The 20,106-nt window shown below is 30.3% G+C and overlaps 2 protein-coding genes across 2 annotated transcripts; both read right to left on the bottom strand.

Annotated features, from left to right (window-relative positions):
* Positions 1 to 460: 460 nt before the first annotated feature.
* Positions 461 to 3,370, bottom strand: LOC120087786 (probable NAD(P)H dehydrogenase (quinone) FQR1-like 3). The gene is made up of 5 exons (XM_039044685.1): positions 3,224 to 3,370; positions 2,827 to 2,881; positions 2,309 to 2,402; positions 1,722 to 1,987; positions 461 to 918 (listed from the first exon to the last, which is right to left on the bottom strand). The coding sequence occupies exons 2-5, from the start codon at positions 2,850 to 2,852 to the stop codon at positions 672 to 674; spliced, it is 633 nt and encodes a 210-aa protein (XP_038900613.1). The 5' UTR covers positions 2,853 to 2,881; positions 3,224 to 3,370; the 3' UTR covers positions 461 to 671.
* A 10,439-nt stretch (positions 3,371 to 13,809) lies between these two features.
* Positions 13,810 to 19,854, bottom strand: LOC120088685 (cell division control protein 6 homolog B). The gene is made up of 17 exons (XM_039046105.1): positions 19,465 to 19,854; positions 19,104 to 19,206; positions 18,782 to 19,002; positions 18,581 to 18,655; positions 18,399 to 18,508; positions 18,224 to 18,330; positions 18,073 to 18,132; positions 17,865 to 17,938; positions 17,703 to 17,753; positions 17,150 to 17,199; positions 16,758 to 16,875; positions 16,219 to 16,308; positions 15,815 to 15,877; positions 15,629 to 15,724; positions 15,451 to 15,540; positions 15,239 to 15,355; positions 13,810 to 13,962 (listed from the first exon to the last, which is right to left on the bottom strand). The coding sequence occupies exons 1-16, from the start codon at positions 19,687 to 19,689 to the stop codon at positions 15,323 to 15,325; spliced, it is 1,566 nt and encodes a 521-aa protein (XP_038902033.1). The 5' UTR covers positions 19,690 to 19,854; the 3' UTR covers positions 13,810 to 13,962; positions 15,239 to 15,322.
* Positions 19,855 to 20,106: the final 252 nt, after the last annotated feature.

The raw sequence follows: 20,106 nt of genomic DNA, 5'->3' as shown, positions 1-20,106 counted from the left end.
TACATGAGCTAAATTTTGATATTTGAAAGTGCATGGACTAAAATTAAACAAACTCCAAAATCTTGAATAAAAATAGCACTCTAACTAAATCATTTTTTTTAATTACTTGTATTTTTGTGTATCCAATCAAATTATTGGGGGATGGGATTTATAACAAATTTGTTTAAATTTGTGATTATTTTTTAAACTTTCTTGATTGATCAAAATTTCAAAATCATCTTCAACATTATAGCCAGATTTTTTAAGGAAAAAAAAAAATGTGAAAGCCTATTTTAGTATTTTTGAGTTTGATTAAAAGTTCAAGAGTGCTTTAAATTAGTGGAACAATAAACAAAGGCAATAAAGCTAAAACTTACATGCAGATATTACAAGTTTAATTTTAAAAAACCAAATCAAGATGACGATTGACAACTTATTTCTGTTCATCAATCAATATAATTACAAATATCACATGAATTGGTAACGATAGAGGAGGCATTTGCATTAACAATATGATAGATTTACATCATTTCCAGTAACTTTCATTAATCTTTATTTTGAGAATTTTACACTTCCATTAACATTTATACAGTTGAGATGTGGGATGGGGAATAATACAGGTTGAAAAGAAAGTACGGTCAGAGTATGTTTGAATTGACTTTTTAAGTGCTCAACAACACATTTTTAAGCACTTAGAAAGTCTCCAACGTGGCATTAGTTTTGAGCTTCTTGGTTAATTCAGCAACATACTTACCTTGGTAAAAGGCCTGTTCAAGCTCCAACTCTGTTGGGTGTCGAGTTCCATCGGCTGCAAAAGTTCCTGCACCATAAGGAGAGCCACCTTTCACCTCATTCATCTCCATCATCTTGCTTCCAAACGTGTAACCAAGGGGTACAAATATCATTCCGTGATGTGCTAGCTGCGTTATTGCCGTCAATCTATGCACAATAATAACCGTAACGGTTATCAAGGGAAGATCCAAATTCTTTTATAAGAAATGGTAGCATTCTAGCCTATTATATATACTGATATGAAATCGACAAATAAAGAAAGCGAGAAAAAACGTAATAATAAAGATCAACACAAATTCACGTGGTTCACTAATACCGTATTAGCTACGTCAATGGGTAGAGGGAGAGAACAATTTATTATCAGAGAGAAATATTAGATAGTACAGATTGCAGAGGTGCCAATAGGGTTAAAAGGATTTATACATGATAGCTCTCAAACACAAATCAAAGAATAACATCTTAGAAGAGATGCTTTAATTTTTTAAAATGTAGAACAGAACCAAAGGGCAATTGTCTCTTGGTTTGTGTCATTGGTTATCAAGAGAATAGAGACAACAGGACTTCAGAAAGATCAAATTCCATGTGAAGGTATATGAAGTGGATAAGTCAGTCAGATCAGAAATGGGCAAAAAGACAATCAGTGATAGATATGAAATGGAGTTTATCCTTCCAAGAAGAAGAAGAAGTTTATCCCAATCTTTCAGTGCAATTGATAAAACAGGCCATTCTGTTACTAGCTGTTCTAAACAAGGTTTCCTATAGGTAAATCAAGCTAATAGGTATAGGAACTAAAAACTAGCCAAAACTTGATTTAGCAAAATAAAATCTGCAGGAGGCCCTTATGTAAAACTATGATTCAAACTTGTCTTAACAATTAGAATATTTCTTTGTTCCAAAGCACAGGCTGATGAAAGAAAACTACAGAAAGCTAACAGGAAACGAGATCTTACGCAGTAAGCTCCTGACCACCACCATGAAAGCCAGTACTCCAGAAAATTCCAGCAGGTTTACCAGCAAGTGCTTGAGACTGCCATATCTCACTTGTTGCATCAAAGAACGCCTTGAACTGAGCAGCCATGACCCCAAATCGTGATGGAAACCCGAAGAGAAAACCATCTGCTTCCAACAGTTGTTCTGGCCTGATCTCTTGCACATCATCTGCTTTTGGAGGAGCTTTGATCTTTTTCATTATTGCATCAGACAATGTCTCAGGCACCTTCTCCAAACCAGTCAGTCTCAAGTCAGGCAAAAACTTATAACTAACCAAAGATTTCGGCAAAACAAATTGCAGTCTTAATTGTCAATATTTGGTTATATACTCGAAAGTGATTTTGGAAAATCAATGGAAGAAGCATTTGGTTTCACTTAAGAACACTACATTCAAAATTCATCCCAAACTCACTTGTGATATAAAACAATGTTGCTTTTTCTTATTTCATGAAGGACATATTTGAACCATGGAGTTCGTGAGCCTCGTGACTAAATAATTCTTCAGACTAAATAACTTCACTCCTTAATCCTCTAAGAGTCATAGTACCTGCCATAGAGTGGCTTCAACCCCTAGAACTGAATTGGCTCCCTGTTGAATTTTCCTTGCCATGGTCTCAACATGGCCATGTAAAGAATAGTACCTATAACCCTTTGATATGTCAGCAGTAAACCAAAGTGAAATTTGAATCATAGAATAGGGGAATCCATGGAAGCAAAAGTAGGAACCCAAACTGCTACAGTGTTGGATATAGCTAAACATTCACCATAGCCCATCCGCTTAAGTTTTTGGGTTGATTGATGATTTAACATGGTATCAAAGCATGAGGTTCTATGTTCAAACTCTAGTAACGTTATTTTCATTCTAATTCATATTGATTTACATCTTCTACAAATCTTTTAAGCCCACTAGTGAGAGAAGTGGGAAAGTGTAGAAATAATTAAATTTTTTCATAAACTATGATGTTAAGCTTTTGGGTTGATAAGTGATTTAACACAAACAACAAGGAGGATTCAGAAAATTCAAGAGGAAGAGTAAGAAATGGAAAGCGTAAGGAAGAGACTTACACTATGTATATCTTCGTGGTCGACATATCTTGTGGCTCGAAATCAAATCAGCTTCCTGATTGATAGATAATATTACTTTAAACATGGAAATTTCTAGTTCATTGAATACAGAGAACGAATTCGAGTGAGAGAAAAGGTTTTAGAGTGAGAATTTTCTAGTTCATTTGAAGATGAATAAAGAATTTGACAATGCCCTCACTCTCTCTTCATTTTTTTTCTTTGATTCAACTAAAATGAAAGGAATCTGAGTTTACACGGATCAGAAAAAACAATGAATTGCAGAATGATGAAGATGAACCAATTCATTCATGGAGTTTATCAGATAAAACCTACAAAAGAAGAATCAAAATGCAAATACAGACAACGCTAATCGCTCAGGCATTCTGAGGAGACTGACCTTTACTGTAATGGCGATTGAATTGGAAGGCAGAGAAGCTTCATCGAACCGATAATGGATGAGTGAAAATAAGCACATACAAATTCATTCCAACCTACAATCAAGCTGTCGATCAAAAAAAATATCTTCCTAAACAAGCTAGCATGTTATTATTTACATTACATTATATTTATTTTTTATATTTTATACACTTTTTACCATATATATAAAAATATAAATACTATTTTGTTTCTTTGATTCATTTTAGTTCTTATATTTTCAACTTTAGTTGTCTTCGTACTTTAAATATGTTCATTTAGTCATTATAACTTTGGTTCATTTTGATTGTTATAGTTTTAAAAGAGATCATTTTGGTCCTTCCATTTTCATTTTTATTTTATTTTTAAAGGATAAAAATGAACATTTTTTAAAACTTCAAGTAAGGGTATACATAAGTTGGGTTGGGTTGTTGGATTTTTTTTTGGACAAACCCGAAAATTCAGGTTGGTTAGGTTAACAACCCTATAGACCTGAACAGGATCTCCAACCCAACCCAAATTGAGTTATCACTTATCAGGTTATTGTTTTTTAATTAATTTAAAATACTTAAATGTATTTACAATACATGTCTAATAACAAAAAAAAAAATCTCATAATATTCAAATGTCAAATATTAAATATGCATGATCTATATTGCAAACTTTAAACAATGAAACGTTACTAAAAGAAAAACATAAAAAATTCACAAATTCATCAATTTTAAAATAAATAAATAAATATTTTTTAATATATAGATAAAAAAAGATTATTATCCAACTCAATTCAAAAATAGAAAAAATTCAACTCAATCTAACCCAAAAATAAAATTAACCCTATAACTTAGATTAAATAGTCAAGATTATTCGAGTTGACGTGTCATTTGAACATCTCTAAATTTGAAGAAAGAATTTAATAAAAGTTAAAAATATAAAGACCAAATTCAACCTTTTGTAAATTAAAGAATTAATGGAACCTTGAAAGTAACGAAACCAAAATAAATTTAAGCCAAAATTACATACCAGAATAGTATTTAAATAAATAAATAAAGAATTTTAATATCACACGTCTAAGTTTCCAACGGACAGTGACAAAATAGCGTTTTCGTTTCCAACCTTTTCATAAAAAATAGATACATGTGTTTTCTTTCCAACTTACGGCGTGTTGAAGTTTGGTAGTGATTAGTGAATTTCTTCTTCCCCTAACACGTGTTCAATATTGGGTTAAATAACTTAAATTAAATTTTAATTCATGAATTTATAGTCGCTGATGATAAATTTAGACAGAAAAACCCACCTGACCTTCACGTATTTTTTATAGTGAAATTATAATTTTGGAGAAGGAAGATGACCTATAAGACAAGACAAGAAAAGAAAACACCGGTGTGGTACCTGCCACAGAACCTCCGATGTTTAAGTTGGTATTTAGCAAAGGGTCGTAACAAACTAGAGATGGGGGAGAAGCACTTAGGTGTGTCCGTGATCCTTTATTTATAGTGCGGTGGATTTAGATTCCTAATCCAAAGAGGAGTAAGAAAGGTAAAGGGATTAGGAGACGTCGATTCGGGATAGTCAAGGGAAATTGAACCCTGGCCTTTGAGAAGTAAATCCTTTGGGATGGGAAAAAGTTCGTCGTCGAGGTTGAGGTGGGTAAATTGGGTCAAATGGCCCAATTTGCCTCGTCCTCAATCGAGGTAGGTTGGGTCATTTGACCCAACCCGCTAAGGTCGAGGTAGGTTAGTTGGGCCAAATGGCTCACCTTGCCGAGGCCGAGGAGGCCAAGTTAGGTCTTTTGATCCAACGCCTCTTTTTTTCTTCCTCTCTTGGCCTATAACTGGTTTCTTACACTCTTCTTGTCTTCCTAAACTCGTGACTCTTGGTCTGAAAATGATCTATAACATTAAAAAAAATATATTTAAAAATATTTATCAAGTCCTTGAACATTTAATTTTATATCTCATGTTCTTGCTTAAAAATATCAAGAATTTATTAATCTACTAGAAATAAAATTAAATTTAAGGTCTAGTGAAATCCTAAACTTCAAATTTTGTGTCCGTGAGATTCATGAATTTTTAAAATATTTATATCGAATATAAGGCAACAATTTATTATATATGAAATCAAATTAGAAATTTATTTGACATGAAATTAAAGTATAAGAACTTATTAAACAATTCCTAAAGTTCACGATGTATGGGATACAAAATTAAAAGTTTAAAACCTACTAAATACTTTTAAGTTTTAAAATCTAGAATCAAATGGACATAAACTTTAAAATTTAGGACCTAACTTGCAATTTAACCTTATTATTTAAGAGTTTTGAGGGATAGATTGAATGATAGCAAGTTTGTTTCGAAGAGACTTTGTATAATTTGGAGCTTGGTTCATTCTTGTCTTCGTGTTTAAAATTTTTCAGTACAACAAAACTATGATTCTATGACATTTAAAAACTATCAAATTTAAAATTCGCGACAATTATTTTCAGTCATTGTATAGTCTGTAAAGGTATGGGCATCAATGATAATTTTTGAAAAATGTATAATTGGTCTTGTTTTTTTAAAGTGTCAAAATTGATCTTCCAAGGACTATAAATAATTGTCAACAATGTACATTTACTGACAATTATAAAATTTTGTTGCCAAGTATACTATGACATGTTATTATTGTCATCAATTGATTCAAAATTGAGTATTTTTTGTAGTATTATAGGTATTAATGATAATTATATAAAATGTCAAAAAAGAATATATAGTGACACTTTTTTCTTGTCAAGAATATTGAACCATGATACTTTATTGTCAAGAATATCTAAACCATGACAAGTGTTTTATGTCAACAAAGTTTCTATAATGACACATTTTTATTGTCACAAAATTTCTTAAATATGACACTTTTATATTGTCAATAAAATACATGTCATGATAGTTTGTTATTTTTTTGAACCTTGTCATTACACAAATGATTTTCATCATCCTGTTTTAACACAAAACCGGTACAAACATGAATAAGAACTTTCATAAATAGGAATAAAGTTGATAACATTTTTTTAAAAAAAAAAATTATATACAAGGAAACTATCGAATGTCCTCAAAGGGACAAATACAAGCAAACTAGTAACTAAACAGGGTAAAGGTTTTTACCAAAAACTAAATACAACAAGGTATTGCAATGAGTAACTAAATTACAATAATTTTTATCACTAACCAAACGTCAATCAATTGCTTGATAGTTTCACCACTTCAGTGGGTTCATGCAAGACCTAGTAAAAATATAACATTAAACCTTAATTCGACACTAATTAGTTCAAACTATAATAGAGGGTCGTCAAGAGTTATAAACTAGATTCAACATTTAGAAAGAGTTTGAAATGATCTAAGTGAAACTAGAGCACCAAAAACTAATAAAACAATCTACAACTTTAATTCAAACACTCTAAATCAATCCCGGACTACAAGGAGAGAGTAAGAGTTGAATAGCCATACTACATTTGCATTGTGAATGAAATTTTCACGATCATTAACCCTGAAGATATAATGAAGAATACTTTTATTAAGAACCTAAGTATGCTCCATAATCATCCTATTATATTATTACTATGTAAGAAGAGAATTTACCATGTTGCAGTAATTTGAATGACTAAAATTAGAAAGTCATTGTAACAGTAATTTCTAAGACGTGTCTAAGTAACACTCACACTCCAAAGAAAAAAAGTGCTTAAGCCTCACTTTTGACTCTGAAAATCACCTAAATTGCTCTTAAAAGGTAGTTAAATCACTCTTTATTAATGAAAACCATGTAAAATGTTCGTAACAACCAACACCAACAATAGACCTTAGTAATATGTAACTCAAAGTAATAAGTATAACTCACTCTAACTTCTTGAACCTCCCGTCTCCCAACTAAAAAAGTACAATGTTGAAGTCATTTAAACTATTTAAGCATAATATATAATTCAACAAGTGTGTACAATAGATTTCTTTTAATAATTTAAACTCCAAAAACTAACAACAATTGCTTGAAAATAAGCAAAAATGGCAAGACATTAGCAAAATTAAATGTAGGTTCTAAATTATGGTTGAAATGAATGTAGAAACAATGGATATTATAATGGGTAAGAAACTTCTAAAAAGATGATAAAAACTTTACCAAAAAGGACTTTAGTTCTGGCCAAAATGTATTCAAATGAGTTCAAAACTAGTTTAAATCTACAAATAAGAGCTCATGTAGGGAAACTTCTGTAACACCAAAGAAAAAGTTTGAAAGGGGTTAAGAATAAACTAAAGTTAATACAAAAAAAAGTTTGAATAAACTAAATCTACAAATACACCTGAGAAAAAAGTTTGCATAGTTGATGATTAAATTAAAAAAGAGAGAGAGAGATAAATTTCCCTAAAACTAAGGGCTTATTTCGTAGAGAATTCGAAAACATAAATTTAAAAGCAAGAGATTCAATGAAAACATAGTTGTATTTCATTTTTTCAGATATAGTTTGGTAATAGATTAAAAAACTGGATTCTAATTTAAAGAATTGTTTAAAATGTGTTTGGTATTATATATTTATAAATAATAAAACTACTTGTAGTTATCGGTTAATATTTAATTTACAATAAACTATTATTAATTTATTTATGAATATGAACTATGTTAAAAAAAAATCAATATAATTCTTATTTTGTAATATTATATAATTTATAATACATTACATAATACATATTATATTTTCTTAAAAAATAAATTGAGTTTAGAATATCATATTATATTTCTAAATGTTTTATCTTTATTTAATATAATTCCGCCTTTTAAAATTTAAAATTAAAAATCTAGATACAATGAAAACAAAAGAAATGTTGATTTCAAAATTTGAATTGTTTAGATCATATAGAATCTAAAAACAGTTTTCAAAAACAGAGTCCGACAAGCACATATATGTTGTACTTAGTAAATCTGAATACATAAAACAAAATCTGGATTCTCTTAATAAAAAATAAAATAAATAAATAAAAGATTACAAAAAAAAAAAAAAAGAACTTCCCTTTGCAAAAAGATCATTTAAGCTCTTGTTAGAAAAATCCATTAAGCATTTACATCAAATATGAAGATGAAGGAAGAACACAAAGTTTCTGTTTTTGCATTTAGATCTAGAAGTCAAAAGACCCAAGCATAAATATAAATATTTAATTATATATAGAAGTCAGCTCATTGTTTTGAACTAACTTTTTTGTTTTAACAACTTTGATGCAGCGAAAAGAGAAAGAAATTTGCTTCGGCTTTCTAACAAATCTATATCCAATTACATTTAATCTCAACAAAAATAAAATTAGTGGAAAAGCCAAGAACAAGGACAATTCGAAACTAAAAAGACAATGGTTGTGAGTAGATAACTATTCACAAAGATATGATTATATTCTTAATTCGAATCACAAACAAAACCTATTGTTCCATGAATAGAGATGTCCAATTTTTCTAGAGGACGGGTCTCATGGGATCCCGCTCCGAACAGGGTAGAATTCCTCGATTAGGCGGGGAGGGAGATGGGAAAAAAAATTTCTCGTGAGCTAAACGGGGACGGGGAATGCATTCCCCATCCCCGCCCTACCCCAATTAATTTTAATATATTTATTTAGTATAGTTATATATTACATTTAAATTTCAAATTTGATTATTTATTGGGAAATATAATGAATATGTTTAAATTTAGATTATATATGTATATAATTTGATTTATATTTATTTCTTTTTACTAAAAAAAATAATTAACTTTTTTATACCAAAAGTTGAGTAATTTATCTTTAAATTTAAATTATCATATAAAACTAACCATAATAAACAATTTAGTGATAAAATTAATTATTTAATTAAAATTTGTTCACATTAGTGATTTAAATTAATTAACTTTTTTTTAAAAAAAAAATAACGGAAAAAAATCTCCGCGGGGAATCCCATCCCGATCGCTGTGGGGAATTTCATGGAGATGGAGAATGAAATGGGGAGCAAAGACGATGATGGGGAATGGCATCCCCGACCCCGTTTCGCCTGTGGACATCTCTACCCATAAATGCCACAAAACCAAAATAGAGTAGAGAAATCAAATCAAAGTCGAGAAAAACAAAATTGTTCAAATAAAACTTATTATACTAAATAAACAAATATTGCATAAAATAAATATCAAGCCCTTGTAGACAAGTGTATTTAGCGACCACGAGAGAGATTAAAGGGAAGAGTGGGATATATCAAAAACCAATGATAGAGTGAAAGGAAGTTGGCAATCGATTTGCTTTTTAAGAGAAGAAGGTAAGATAAATTAATATATATATGTATATCAATAGAAAACACTAATTTAATTTAAACAAACCATAATATGAACCTAATCAACATGACTAAGATTAGTTCACATTGATAAATTATAAGAACAATGTCTTTACAATGGGGGTTGATGCCCTAAATCTCGTGGGTCCTATAGTTTGTAATCTGTACAAACAATTTATTTATTTAATAAAATCTGAGGTATTTTATTCGACATTTAGTAGCATTAACCCACAAAACCAAAGAACAAACATCCAATGTGATCTTTTGAAGCTTAAACATGTATGTAGAGACATAAGTATGGATTGTGTTTAAGTGATAACATGAACAGTTTGTAGTAGATGGATAAGGTTGGGTACCTTATCCTAGTGACACTACAAATATGGCTCGCTTTGTAGATGTTACAATTATTGTAAAAGTCTACAAATTATCTAATCCTAATAATTTATGTAGAGACATGTGAGTAAAGTTGTTCTATACAAAAGGGTTTGTGTAAGACAGGATCACGAAATGAATAGTCTTATTATGTAACATCGTTAATAGTAAGAATTACATTTCATCAAGATGACTACAAATGATATGACATGAATCATGAGTGAGTTGTGAACTCCTGCCTATGAAAACAATCTTTTGATTTGCATAGGTGAGAGTGGCTAGTTCGCCGACTCAATATGACTATCATTTTGGGAATTCGTCTGATTGAGGAGTTGGGAACATGGCTATAGAATTCACTATTTCCCGATAAGTAGATAAATTGCTAAAAGATTGATTTCAGGGCTTAAACAATGTGATGTTACACCCTTTCTTGGCCCGAGAAAGATTTGGTCATAGTTGGACTATGAATTGTTCATTAGAGGAATCGGTGGTACTTAACGAGTTAGATGTAACTACAGGGACAAAACGATAATTTTGTCTCAGGTGTACTTACGAGCAATTTGTGAAGGTTCATTGCACCATTGACTAGTTATATCTAATGAACGCATAAATATATCTGAAGTACGAAGAGCACAACTGTCGATTTTTAGTGGAATGACCGGCAATTAATGGAAGTTGAGTAATTTAACTAGAGTAGTTTAATTAATTATACAAGTATTTAATTAATTATACAAGTATCGTTGAAGCTTCAATCTACAGGTCCATAAGGTCCCCTCTGTAGCTCAACTGGGATTATTGAGAATTAATTTTTTGGATTAATTTGAATGGTTCAAATTAAATGAGGGATCAATTAATTATATATGATATAATCAATTTAAACTAATTATATGTGATATAATTAATATAATGTATTTGATATATTATAATATAAATTTTAATTTGAGATGGTATAAATATTTGAAAATGATTCAAATATTAATTATATGAATTGGATTAATATATTAATATAAATTTGATTTATATTAAATTTCATATATTGTTGAGAGATTTCTAACCTAGATTATATTGTATTTGATATAATATAAACATATAGGTTATGTGTTATATTCGTTATAACATATAGTTTAAAGTATAATATATGATAAGTTGGTTATCATATATATATATATATATTAAATTTATTTTATTCAATTATAATTTTTGAATTAAATTAAAGGAGAGGGTTATGAAAATAACTCCCTCCCTATGTTCTTTCAATAAGGATAGTGAGTGGGAGTTGGTTTCAGAAAGTTCTTCTCCCAAAACACAGAACATCTGTGTGAAAAAATGTGTCATGCATTCTCACGAATAAAAAGATCCTCCTCTCAAAAATAGTTTTCCCTCTCTCCAAAAATTATCAGAGAAGCCCATAATTCTCTTGTAATTTTCAACCTTAGAGAATATAGAATGCTCTTTTGTGGTGGTGGTCATTTTTGGTGTTGCTGTTTCTATTTGTAATCCAATGAGACTGAAGTGTTCGTGATCAATTGGTAGGGAATACAGGAAGATTTGTGACTTCGAGGATTGATAAATCTAAATTTTATTTTCTCTTATTTGCATTGTGATTAAGCATGCTGTAAATTTTTTGTTAAAATGCATAACATTGATTTATGAATTGTCAATAATATTCTGTGAAATTAAAAACTTTGGATCAATCATCACGTCTACATTAAACCTCACAGTCCTTCATTCACGACTCACGGTATATTTAAGCTCGCAAAATGTCTAAATTACAAGAACGAATAAAGAAACATTGGGCTAAAAATGTGCATTGAGATTATAAGTGGGTAAAAAATAAAATTGACATTACATTACTATTTGTCCCTAAAAAAAAATCTAACAATAGCTTTTGACAATGAGACAGAGGCAATATTAGTATTAAAGAAATTATTTAAAAAAAAAGTAATAATAATAATAAAATGCCATCAAAACCCAACTTGCATCTAAAGCTTTATCACAATCCATTTGATGATTGTTTGCAAGAAGCACAATGAGTTTCTTCAATTTGAGCAAAAAAAAGGGTTTTAAAACTTCTCTTCTATGATATTTATGAGTAAAACAAAAATATTACTTCTGTTGATAGAAAGATTTTAAGTTAGATCTTAAAAAGAATTCATAATCAAGAAAAATCTTAAACTTAAAAAAATTAACAAAAACAAAAAGGAAAAAAAGAACTAAAACAAAAGATCTTAAAGATGCAAACTTTTTGAAGGAGTTGAAGTTGGTGCTAACGATTGGAGGAAGACGAACTCAGAGACCCAATAACGCAAACGAAGATCACTGAAGAAGTGGAAGATGAACTCTTGTGTCATGGAAACCCAAATTTGTTCACTTTGGTATTTGGTATTTCTGGTATAAATAGAGCTCTCACATCTATACGACTTCAAATCATTTAAATTTCACGATACTTTTAATGATGGTGGACAATACATACGTAGAATTTATCTACAACCACCCGTAAACTTATCTTTATTTGAACGTATTCCTTTGGTTGAGAATCATACGTTGAAAAGATGGAAAGACTCTATAATCTTTATAAGATTTACATAGATTACTCTTCTTATTGTCAATTAATTTTGAGGTTAAATTTTATCTTATCAAATACATTCTTCTCAAGAAGGTTAACAAATCTGTCCCATTGTAATAATTTTGAAATATTTATCTTTATTCCTACCTTTTGTCATAATGTATCAAACTTTTCATTTATTTATGAAAAATGTAACTAAAACAAATTTATTTTGTATAAACATATGAAATATATGTTAAACTGAACTAACTTAATAGTAATTATACTTTGAAAATGGGATTTGATCTTTCATCTTTTTCTTAAATCACCTTTCATCTTCGTTTTTTAGATCACCGATTGACTCAAAAACTTCCAACCTACTCTAATACTATCTTAAATCATCAATTGACTCAAAAATTTAAGCTAATAGATAAAAGCAAATTTAATTATATATCATCTAATATTTTTTAATTGTTTGATACACCATTCCTTAATCACAAACTCTTAATATTTGGTTGCACATAGGATTTCACATCTTTTCATGTTTGCTCCACCATCCCTTCGATTAAATACCAAAAATCAACCAAAGAATTTATTGTTTTGGTTGTTGTGATTAATGTTTAACATGTGGTTTGGACTTATTTCATCACTTGACTTCTTGATCAAACATATATATCTAACTATCAATTGAACTATACTAAAATTGACAAGTACGTATCTTAACAACGTCACCCTTTACTAACTATAGAAAAGAGCATTAAAAAAAGAATAAAATTGAATTGAACCATTAAAAGATTCTCAAGGGATAAAAAAAAGTTAAAAATTGTGACCAACTCTTATCTATAGTTCATCATCAATACAATAAGAATTCATCCATGACTCCATATACTAACAACCTAAAAGGCAGAAAATAGTATTGATCTAATTTTTGAAAGTCCAGTAGTGTTGTTTAAATAAGTATTCACAGTTTTTAACCTAAAAGGCAGTAGTGTTGTTTATAAATATATATATATATATTTGAAAATTTCAGGGTACAAAGTTTATAACTAACTATTGTTATTTTGCTTTTTTCATAAAATTTTAAATGTTTATTTAATTCTTTAAATTTATTATAAAAAAATTTAACATTTAAATAATTAGTTTCAAATTTAACATTTAAATGTTTAGTTTCCGTTATTGCAACATTTACATTGAAAATTAATATTTGACATTTGAATTTCCATTTTTTTTTTTTTTTGGGATAGAAGTTAACAAACAAATTAAAATCAAGGTTTTCGTAAATATGAAAAATAAAATTAAATAAAACAAAATATACTTTATAAAATTAAACTTTATAAAATAATCGTAAACATGAAAAAAGAAAAATACAATGAAAACTTCCTCATTCTTTACCATACAACATTTGCTATAATTGAGTGCTTTGTATGAGTTCCGGTGAGGAACTTCTTGTGCCGGCTGGAAAAGTAATAGATTGTTCTGTTGGAATGTATCTCTTTTTTTTCCTGAAAAAAAAAAATACAGAAGCATTTCAAAAAATTAAAAAAAATTATTAAAAAAGAAAAAACAAGTGCTACCATAGAAATAATAAGGGATGAATCCAAAAATATATTTTATAAATGATTGTGATGCTATGATCAAGCTTTTCAAATATATCAATTTATTTAAAAAATATCCCCAAAAAAAGGCATATTGGTTGATGATAACCACATAAAATAGATAGCCACACGCACGCACGGTGTCATTTTAACAGGAGGGAAATTTAGAGGGGGAAAAGAAAAAGAACCTTACATTGTTGTTAAAAATTGAAAGATGACATTTTAATAGCAATAGAAAATTAAAAATTGCAACAGAAAAATATAAATATAAAAAGAAGATAAACTTCAAAAGGGTCATTGATACGGTAGTAAGATGTATGAAATTGAGAGGTTGGAAAGCTTTTGATATTTAATAATTAAATATAAAATAATTTTTTTTATATTCCAATATTCTAAATGATATCTAGTAAAATTAAAAGTGATTCAAAATATAATTTTATTGACTACCAAATTCAACGACTTTCTTTCCAAATGAAACGTGTGTTTTCTTAATCAACACTATAATTTAACTAAATGTACCCAGACAAAATCTATTAGGACTTTGGAGTGGTTCTTTTTTTATTAAAAAAATTTGTGAAATTGAGAGTTGAAATTAAAATCTCAAAAAAATGTGTGGTTGTTTTTCATTTTTAAAACAAAATAAAACGTGGTGATAAATAGACATTAAAATATATATATACAGTGAGCCTTTGAAAAAAAAATTAATAAGATTAAAATATTGTTTTAGTTCCTATACTTTAAAGTTTATTCAATTTTACTACATATACTTTCAATTGTCCAATTTTAGTCCGTATTCTTTTAATAAATCTTAAATTTAGTCTCCGATAGTTTATTATTAATTTTTTTTAAAAAAAATGTTATCTATAACATGTTTACTATAGATTTTGAAATCATTTTCACATATTTTATTTTCTTGCATGAAAAATATTATTATTATTTCATCAATTTCAAGTTAACTTTAGGGATTAAATTTAAAATTTATTGAAAGTATAACGGATAATTGAAAGTATATAGAGATTAAAATTAAACAAACTTAAAAAGAATGAGAATTAAAAGGGTATGTTAACCTAATAATAATAGTCAAATGAAATATTTTTAAATTTAAATCCCTTTTTGACTAATTAGCAGAGTAGGCTTTAACGTCTAAAAATTCACCAGGGGAGTGAAATATTGTTCAATTTACCTTGAGTGGTGGGACAAAAGCAAGAAGGTAGTGTGTACTGTTTACTCCACCAATCTATACTCGGTAATATGGAGAACGGCTAATTTACTGTAGGCAATTTCGAAAGAAGCGTATTCCCTGATTCAAATATTGAAGAGTTTCTCTCTTAACCACTTAATGTAGAGCATAAAGTTGAAAAGAATAAGACCCAAATAAATGAGTCAAGCATGTACCTGTAATGCAAACATGACGTCGGCTTCGTCAACTTTCAACAACACTCTTCTCATTTTATCATCTCGAGACTGCCCAAGTTTGAGAAGCCCCTACAAAGTTCAATGTCAAAAGGTTTGAAAAATTGAATCCGTCAAAAGATAAGAATGTCAAATTCAATGACGGTCGATACGTCATTACCTGGTCGTTTAGCACTGTGCACATATTTGAAAGTTCCAAACTCCCCACCGGTGGGATTAGAGTTGATTTACATATGTCTATGTATGATTTGTTTAGCTACATTCAATGTAACAGTAACAAACAATGTTCAATAATTGTTATTTGTCACTAATTAGTGTTATCTCAAGAAGAATTGGGAGAACCCACCTCTCCTATAGTTGTATCCTTCTTTCCTCCACGAACAAGTTTCACAACAGAGCATAAGATGATCTGGATACAATATTTATAAGTCTAAAAGGATAGCATTTACAGAACATTGAAATAATCACGTGTATTGACGATATATAAGCCATAAACTAAGTTGAAGAGGACTACTTTGACTTATACGTTTCACTTAATCTTTAGTTTAAGTCGAAACGTCAATTAATTAGTGTTAGAACCAGAGAAATCATGTCGTTTGTAAGTCACTTGTGCCTTGTAGGTTATTTTCATAAATAACAACCATTGCAATCACATCTTTTCTATATTAAAAAGAATAAAAATGATAAATCTATAATCTTTTAATGTAATATTACTTGGCCAGTTATTGGTTTAGAGATTCTGAATTGTACCTGTTGATGCTGAGGAAGAGATTTTATGGTTTCCACTGCTAGTGATTTAAAAGTCTTGGATAAGGCAACAGCCATATGGTCCAACCTCACCTATAATACAACCATTACCACAATTCAAACCCCAAGACATAATAATAATAGAAGTAAATACGTGCAGTGCAGAGAAGCAATGGGGAAAGGGTAAGCTTTTTTGGTAAGGGAAAAGAGTAAATTCTAAAAGAGAATTATCATTAATAAAGAGTTGTAGAACATTTAGGAAGTATTTTCACACACAAACCGTTGATCAACAATTTCACAACTTTATGTGTATGATGGGAACCAATGGAAAAAAAAAAAAAAAGGATAGATTGAAAAAACATGGATTGAAAACAGAATCACTCAATTTCGAGTAGATCAGACTAAATAAAAGCAATTTCTTCAAACGTTATGCCACCACCTTTTCATTTGTAAGAAAATCTTTCGAGAATTTAAAAAATATGGAATTTTAGAATGGACAAATGAAACATGGAAGATTTATCGTGGCAATGACGAGCACTTACAATCTGAGACTCTTGTATCTTGACAAGCTCAGGTGGTGCTGAAGCATCACTTGCATCATCATGGTTCAGCTCCTTAGGGGATGCTTTGAGTTCCCCCTCTAACAATTCGATGGCATTCCTGTTCAAAGAAGATTTTAATTACATATTGGTGCTACATAAGGTGTGTTAAAGTGAAAGCTCAAACATATGGGAATACAATAACAAAAAGCGTTCTCAAAGAAAATGATTTGAGAATATGGTTTGACCTCCACCCCTACAATTGTTCAACTAATGAAAAAAGTAAATATTCCCATGTACAATGATATCATGTCACCTATGTTGCGAACACTGAAAATTCTTTTCTTGAAGTTTGTATTTCACAAAGTTAAGGTAGTAAACTTAAGCACACTAACCTGCAAACACAAAGAGCTTTTCTCATATCTCCAGACACGGCTGCAACTTTCTGCAATGTATTTTACATCAGTTGAAAGATCAAACTTGCATCCAGATTCCATATAGATCAATAAGCAAGAAACAAATTGTGAACTAGTAAGAAAATCGAAAGTTTATCTTCATTAGATGAGGCATCGATCAATGATAAATGAAATCCAAGATTCAGGCCCACCTAACAATTTTGTTCTTAAATTTTAGTTAGTATGTAAAACGTAGACTGCAAATCAAATAAGATTATTGGTAGACAAGCATGATCAATTTAGAAACAACATGATTATCAGGAGGGCACTTTTTCATGCAAGATCGATTAATAAAAACTTAAGCATCATTCTTAAGAACAAAAAATCGATGTAATTATAATTTTTATAGATGTGAGAATGTGAGGTTTAAAAGATGTGCAAATTAGAAGTGAAATACGGAAAATAATAATAATAAATAAAATCAAGATCCTGTTTCCTGAGTTGCTGGTTTAGAAAAGACGATTAATAAAAAAAAAATTATTATCGAACGTACTCTAGCACAAAGCTCCAGTGCTTGCGACTGAAAGACAACGAAAGGTAGCCCCTACGCAGAATATTATTTAGCATATATTAATAAAGTGTAAAGAAATGTTGATTGAACTTCTAAAAACGATAATAAAATTTTGGAGTTTTAAAATAAAATGATAGAACTTACAATAAACCTTTGTTGAAGAATCTTGAGGATCTGTTCCTTGGAATATGCCCTATAAGTTACAAGCTGAGGTTTGCCTGTGAAGATTCAATTGGCAAAAGTAACAATTAGTAATAGTATCATGTGAAATCCAATTAATTACTATACTTTTGTTAAATACGGATCAATATAATAGGACCAAAACTAAACTGAACGTCTATTTGTAACTCACAATTCAACGCCTGAAGTCTCGGAAGAAAGCGATCTGCTAAGTCAATAGCATTTGCAATTCCTACAAAATACGTTGAAGATCAACCTACTTTGGTAATTTATAATTCATGAAAGAAGAACAATGTGAGATCCTGAGCATCATTGTGGAGTACCTATCAAAATACATCTTGAAAATGGGAAAGTTGTGAGCATGAACAGATCATGTAGCACTGCTTTATCTTTTGTAATTAAATAATCCAATTCATCAGCTATTATCAACCTGATTTAAGAAAAATGGTGTTAGTTAATGATGAGAGGAAATTCAAATTGCAGCAAGTGAGTTTTTACATCATCTTCATGCAAGATGACTCTGCCTTCTGGGAGTACAGGCGTTGAAGATGTTGCAAGGGTGTTAAAGAGCCATTCCTTTTCTTTTGTGGTTGGGCTTCACCCATCATCTACCATCAAAATTAGAAGATAAGCATATGAGACACTTAAGGGTGAAATATTTTAAGCTTTTACATTCATACCTTAATGAAAATATCGGATGTATTGGCTAACGAAGTGCAGTTTATGGACAAAATGTCTGGCAGCTGAAGACCTGACTGGTAGCATGAAGAATATTAGAAGCATGTGTGATGAATTGAATCTTCAACGAGCAAACTTTTTAGCTCAGATTTGAACAGTATATCTAATGAAAACGGCTTTACTTGACCGGTGAGAAAGCCTACCTCTTTCACCCAAGCAGCCAAACGCTCTTTGACTTTTTCCATGGACAAAGATTTGCCAGTTCCTGGACACCCGCAAACATACAAACTACCAGCTTTTTCTTGCTCCACACACGCCTTGCAGAAATTTAAGATTTTACTTTGTTCATCTTCACGGCACATGATTGTAGTTGGAGCTGTCGATACGTGCAATGCTTCCTTTGCTGTTTTTATATGTTCAGTGTCTAACAAAATGGAAAAACAGTGGATGAAAACCTGTTTGAAATGCAGGACAAAAACAATTGTGTACTGCAACTTCATGCTACCATCGCAAACTAATTCTCACCTTTAGGATTCCAATCTGGTTTGACAATAAGGTCCTTTAACAAGCATCTTATCGGTGAACTATGTAAATTAGAAAAGCCATCATTAAACGTTTTCCCATCGCTCTGCATACGGTTAGAAGAAAGCTATATTATTGTACTAACAAGATGTCTCAAACTCGCACATCATTTCATCAAATATGAGGCTAAGAAATTATGAATTCATTTCGAGAAGATCTTCAATTGATTTCTAATGTCTAACTAAACTATGAAACTTCAAATTCTTCCAATTAATTTTACATCTCATATCCGCTCAAAGAATAGCAGTAACCTAAAGACAGTGAGAAAATGCAGACTGTTCTAAAACGATCGTATCAAATTTACCTGTGGAGGGCTTTTAGGACTCGAATTAAGGCGCCAGCGAGGCGATTTCCAATTCACCGGCGCAGAGACAGGGCTTTGTTGCCTGTGCGCATCACTGGATCTCAGTTTTCGCTTCGGAGTAGTTTCCATTACAGCACCTCCATCGGTCACTCTCGCAACCATAACATCGTTCAAAGTCGTTCCACTCTCGATCTTACAGTGATTTGCTCGAGTGATGGCTGGCATTGTTTTGATCTTCCACGGTTATGGATCGGTATGCAGATCGATCTAGGGTTTGTATATTGTAGAATTGGGAAGATTCTTTGAGAGAAGAAAGTAGTTGTGTTTTTAGCGGGAAACTGAGAGATGTGCAGTGATTTTCCCGCTGGTGAAGAGTTTTAAACGGCTTTGCAGAGCGACTCAATACCGGATAGCCTTTTTCAGACCTAGTGATTCTTGGGCCAGAGTCCAAATATCCGACCCATCAAATTGTTCGCTCTCTCGACCCATATTAAGCGCGTCTCCGGTCGGTTGGGTCCGTTTAAGTCTTATTCTTTTTAAGTTAAAAATTACTTTTGAGTCTGTCTAAACTTTTAAAATAATAATTTAATTTTTAAACTTTAATCATTAACAATTTAGTTTTTATACTTTCAAATTTATAAT

The sequence above is a fragment of the Benincasa hispida genome, chromosome 10 (genome assembly GCF_009727055.1).
Source record: "Benincasa hispida cultivar B227 chromosome 10, ASM972705v1, whole genome shotgun sequence".
NCBI lineage: Eukaryota > Viridiplantae > Streptophyta > Magnoliopsida > Cucurbitales > Cucurbitaceae > Benincasa > Benincasa hispida.
This window is presented reverse-complemented; position numbering and strand designations above follow the sequence as displayed.

Excerpts from the sequence above, each read along its gene's own strand:
- LOC120088685 (XM_039046105.1), bottom strand. The coding sequence starts at position 19,689 with ATGCCAGCCATCACTCGAGCAAATCACTGTAAGATCGAGAGTGGAACG. Across the intron at positions 18,133-18,223 it reads TTCAAGATGTATTTTGATAG|GAATTGCAAATGCTATTGAC; the intron begins GTACTCCACAAT and ends CGTATTTTGTAG. Across the intron at positions 16,309-16,757 it reads AGATACAAGAGTCTCAGATT|GTGAGGTTGGACCATATGGC; the intron begins GTAAGTGCTCGT and ends GTTGTATTATAG.
- LOC120087786 (XM_039044685.1), bottom strand. The coding sequence starts at position 2,852 with ATGTCGACCACGAAGATATACATAGT. Across the intron at positions 1,988-2,308 it reads TTGAAGCCACTCTATGGCAG|GTGCCTGAGACATTGTCTGA; the intron begins GTACTATGACTC and ends GGTTTGGAGAAG. Across the intron at positions 919-1,721 it reads GGTGGTCAGGAGCTTACTGC|ATTGACGGCAATAACGCAGC; the intron begins GTAAGATCTCGT and ends TATTGTGCATAG.